The sequence below is a fragment of the Pygoscelis adeliae genome, unplaced genomic scaffold (genome assembly GCF_000699105.1).
Source record: "Pygoscelis adeliae isolate BGI_AS28 unplaced genomic scaffold, ASM69910v1 Scaffold343, whole genome shotgun sequence".
Taxonomy (NCBI): domain Eukaryota; kingdom Metazoa; phylum Chordata; class Aves; order Sphenisciformes; family Spheniscidae; genus Pygoscelis; species Pygoscelis adeliae.
Genome location: NW_008824402.1, coordinates 1,113,470 through 1,116,760, shown reverse-complemented (window position 1 = coordinate 1,116,760; position 3,291 = coordinate 1,113,470). Strand labels below are relative to the sequence as shown.

The window sequence follows — 3,291 nt, the reverse complement described above, 5'->3', positions numbered from 1 at the left end:
GGACTCACCATGATTCCCTGGAGCTCTGATGTTGGGGTCAAAGTCCCTGTTGTGAGATGGACCCAGCCCCAGAGGCCCTACAGCCCCAGGATCACAGGGTCCAGGGCGCAACTGAGCAGTTTGCACCAAATGAAGGTGAAATCCTGCAGAGAGAGGGGACTTATCAGTTTGTGGTCTAACCTTCTTTGGGAACTGGCCAGAGTCAGGTTCTCCATCTCACTCTGAATAATGTGAGTCAGCAAATGGGGCTGCATGTGTTGCCCCAGGCAGCCCAGCTTGCCAGTTTGGGCAAGGGAGGCTGGGGGAGCAGGGGAAAGAGCTGACCTGGGACAAAGGCACTTTTCTTTCAGAGTCGGTGTGCCCAGTGCCGGGCAGCCTGTTCCCACCCCCAGCCCGGGTCAGTGGCATGTGAAGCACTCGCCCGCCTCCCAATGCGCTGGGTAAAGAAGCAACAGCTGCAGGGGCCCTTTTGCTGCCTCAGGAGCTGTGACAGCACCCGGGAGCCAGGCCGGGATCTAAATTTAAACTCATGCTTTGTGTGTTTCTACATGCGAGTGCAGGCTCCAGCCCCCACTCCCCCACCGCCTCCCCCGGTGCGCAGAGGAGACAGACCCCGCAAGAAGGGAGATCCAGAGGACCTCCAGCTGGCTGGGACCCGGGGAAGGGGGGCTCAGCCGTGGGGCAGGAGGGGGAGAAACAACTAGGGAAGAAAGACCATGGAGCCTGCTTCTCCCCAGGATGACGTGAAGAAAAGGCAACAGAAGGAGAAGTCCAAGAAGCCAGTGCCGCCAGCAGCCCCCCGGCCAGCCAGGGCTCTGTTCTGCTTAACCCTGCAAAACCCACTTCGGAAGGCATGCATCAGCATTGTGGAGTGGAAGTATCCTTATGGCTGTGGGGGCTTAGGAGCACCCGTGTGTGTGCCTGTGAGCAGGGGCGCTGGGGAGGGGTGCTGGGGAGCAGGACCCCGTGGGCTGCAGGCAGGAGTGCTGTCAGCCCACTTCAAGCCTGTGCTGTCTGTCTCATTAGGTCTGTAAAAGGCAATGAGGCACTTGGGGAGCCCCACTAGGATGCACTGGCAAAGGCAATGGCTGTGCAAACTGGGGACATGAATAGGCTTGTGAGGGAAGCTGGGGCTAAGAAGTGGGTCAGTCCATGGGGACCTTCGGTAGGGTGGTGTGGGGACAGGCAGGGACAGGCTGGATGGCAAGGAACCTGTGGGAGTGAACACGTTTTGTGCTGGCAGGAGCTGTGCTGGGGAGAAACAGGGGACAGCCTGCCGGGAGGGGAGAGGGTTTGGCATGTGAGGAGGGGACACAGTGCCCGTCCCAGGGTGGGGATGGGGCCAGGCAGAGGATGAGGGCCAGGCTGGGTGAGTGGGAGCTGGGGTTGGAGCTGGGGACAACAGGCTGCCCGAGGGGAGAGGTTTGGGGGTGGTAGCGAGACCATGGTGAGCTGCTTGGGATGGCTCTTTGTGTGTGTCACCGCTTGCCTGATCCTGCAGCTGCTCCCTGCCCTGGTGGTGGGGGCAGGCCAGCATCCCCTGAATCCTTGCTGACAGCATTGTCCTCTCAGCCCCCCCTTTCCCATCCCTCCCTGGCACTGCTGTCACAGGTGAAGGCTTTTGTGAGTGATACTGTTTGGAGGGACAGTATCTCTCTGTGCCTCTGGCTTAATTTAGGGATGGGTTTTGGGTGGTTGCTCTTTGATTGGCCATCTTTTCACTGGGGCTTTATAGCTCGGAAACACCAAAATGTCATGTTTCTGCCGCCCATCCAGGAACTATTTTAGGCCATTAGATATTGCCTTGTGCACCTGTATTTTATGGAAGGGAAGAGGATGGGAGATGAAACATTTCACTTTGGCTTCAGCAAAACATTTGGGCTCAAGCAAAAGCAGTGGAATTTGGGGATGTTTCCAGCAAATCCAGTTCTTCCACCCCAACTTTTCTCATTTCAGTCGTTGAACCTATCTGCATGTTCCTGGCCTCGGCAGGATCATCCCAGCCCTGGCCAGGCTTTGCTCCTCTTGGAGGTGGCTTGGCCACCTAAGGGCTGCGGGGACAGGCCCTGCCCTTAGGAAAGGCTGACTGTGTTGCTGTACACGTAGTGCCGTGGGGACACCAAAACCATGCCCTCGCACTGCCAGAGATGCCATCTTGTTCAAAGCCCAGGGTGCCCATTTGCAGGCACTCGAGACATGCTCACACCTGTGGTGGTGCTGTGCTGGCCATGGATTTTGAGCCCTGGTTCCTTCACTGCAAAGGGGCTCTCTGTCCTCCGAGGAGAGGGAGCAGAGCCAAAATTGGGGAATTCTCCATTTCTGCTTCTCTGGCATGAGGACTGGGTTGTTCTACAAGCACATGGAAGGGAACTGTGTCTGTGCCTTAAATAGGCACTGAGTATGGAAGAAACTTGTGGATACACCCTAGTGGCAGGGGAAGAGCTGGAAATAGGACTTACATCTTCCAGCATGCTCAAACACATTCCTCCTCCTGGGCCAATGCATGCCAGAGAGAGTGCGCATCACAGTGGGGGTCGTTCCCACATTGGTGCCCTGGAAGGGGAGTGTGGAGGGGAGAGGTGGGTGTCCCACCAGGAAGGTTGCAGGTGCAGGTGGTTCTGACCTGTGCAAGGACAAATGATCCAGGGCATCGGATTTCTCCAGCGCCTCTCTTGCGCCTGGCTGTATTTATACCCAAATGCACCTGGCTGCCCTCATTCAGGGATCAGGGTTTGCAAGGCATGACAGGGTCGTTCCAGTTCCTGCGGGTTGTTATGGGCTTCAGGGCCAGGCAAGCTGCCAAGGGGAGATTAGCTGTGACCATTTTCTGTGGGGATACCTGGCATCTGGGTTCAGTATGGCAGTACACATTCCTGTTCCTTGGGCCCATCTCTGCTGTATAGCTTCTGCTGTCAGAGCACAAAGCTGAGCCGCAGAAGTGGGACAGGGTCTTTTCCAGGCAGTTGGAGGGTGGGGAGTATCACTACACTCAGCCTAGGGTGGATGAAAGTCAGGCTGGCTTGAGGCAGAGGGGTTTTTATGCTGAAGTTTGCTCACATCTCAAAAAACACGTTTGTTAGCACAAGGAAATCTGGGTACTCTGCAATTGCTGGGTATTGTGTGCTTGACAGCTAGCCCAGCAAGTTGATGGTGGTTGGGACACATCTAGCTTTGTGGTGTCACCCTGGTATTCCAGGTTCGTTTTGCAGCCAGGAGGACTTCAAGGCAGATGGGTGAGGAGTCTGAGGACCCTGGAGGACCACAGAGCTGCAAGGCACTAAGGGCCTAATT

The 3,291-nt window shown here is 56.4% G+C and overlaps 1 protein-coding gene across 1 annotated transcript in view; it reads left to right on the top strand.

Annotated features, from left to right (window-relative positions):
- The first annotated feature begins 590 nt into the window (after positions 1–590).
- The window catches only part of CACNA1S (calcium channel, voltage-dependent, L type, alpha 1S subunit), a 50,193-nt gene continuing 47,492 nt past the window's right edge, over positions 591–3,291 (top strand). The window contains exon 1 of the mRNA XM_009320371.1: positions 591–877. Coding sequence (XP_009318646.1) covers positions 717–877 — 161 coding nt within the window. The 5' untranslated portion in view covers positions 591–716. The remainder of the gene's footprint in view (positions 878–3,291) is intronic.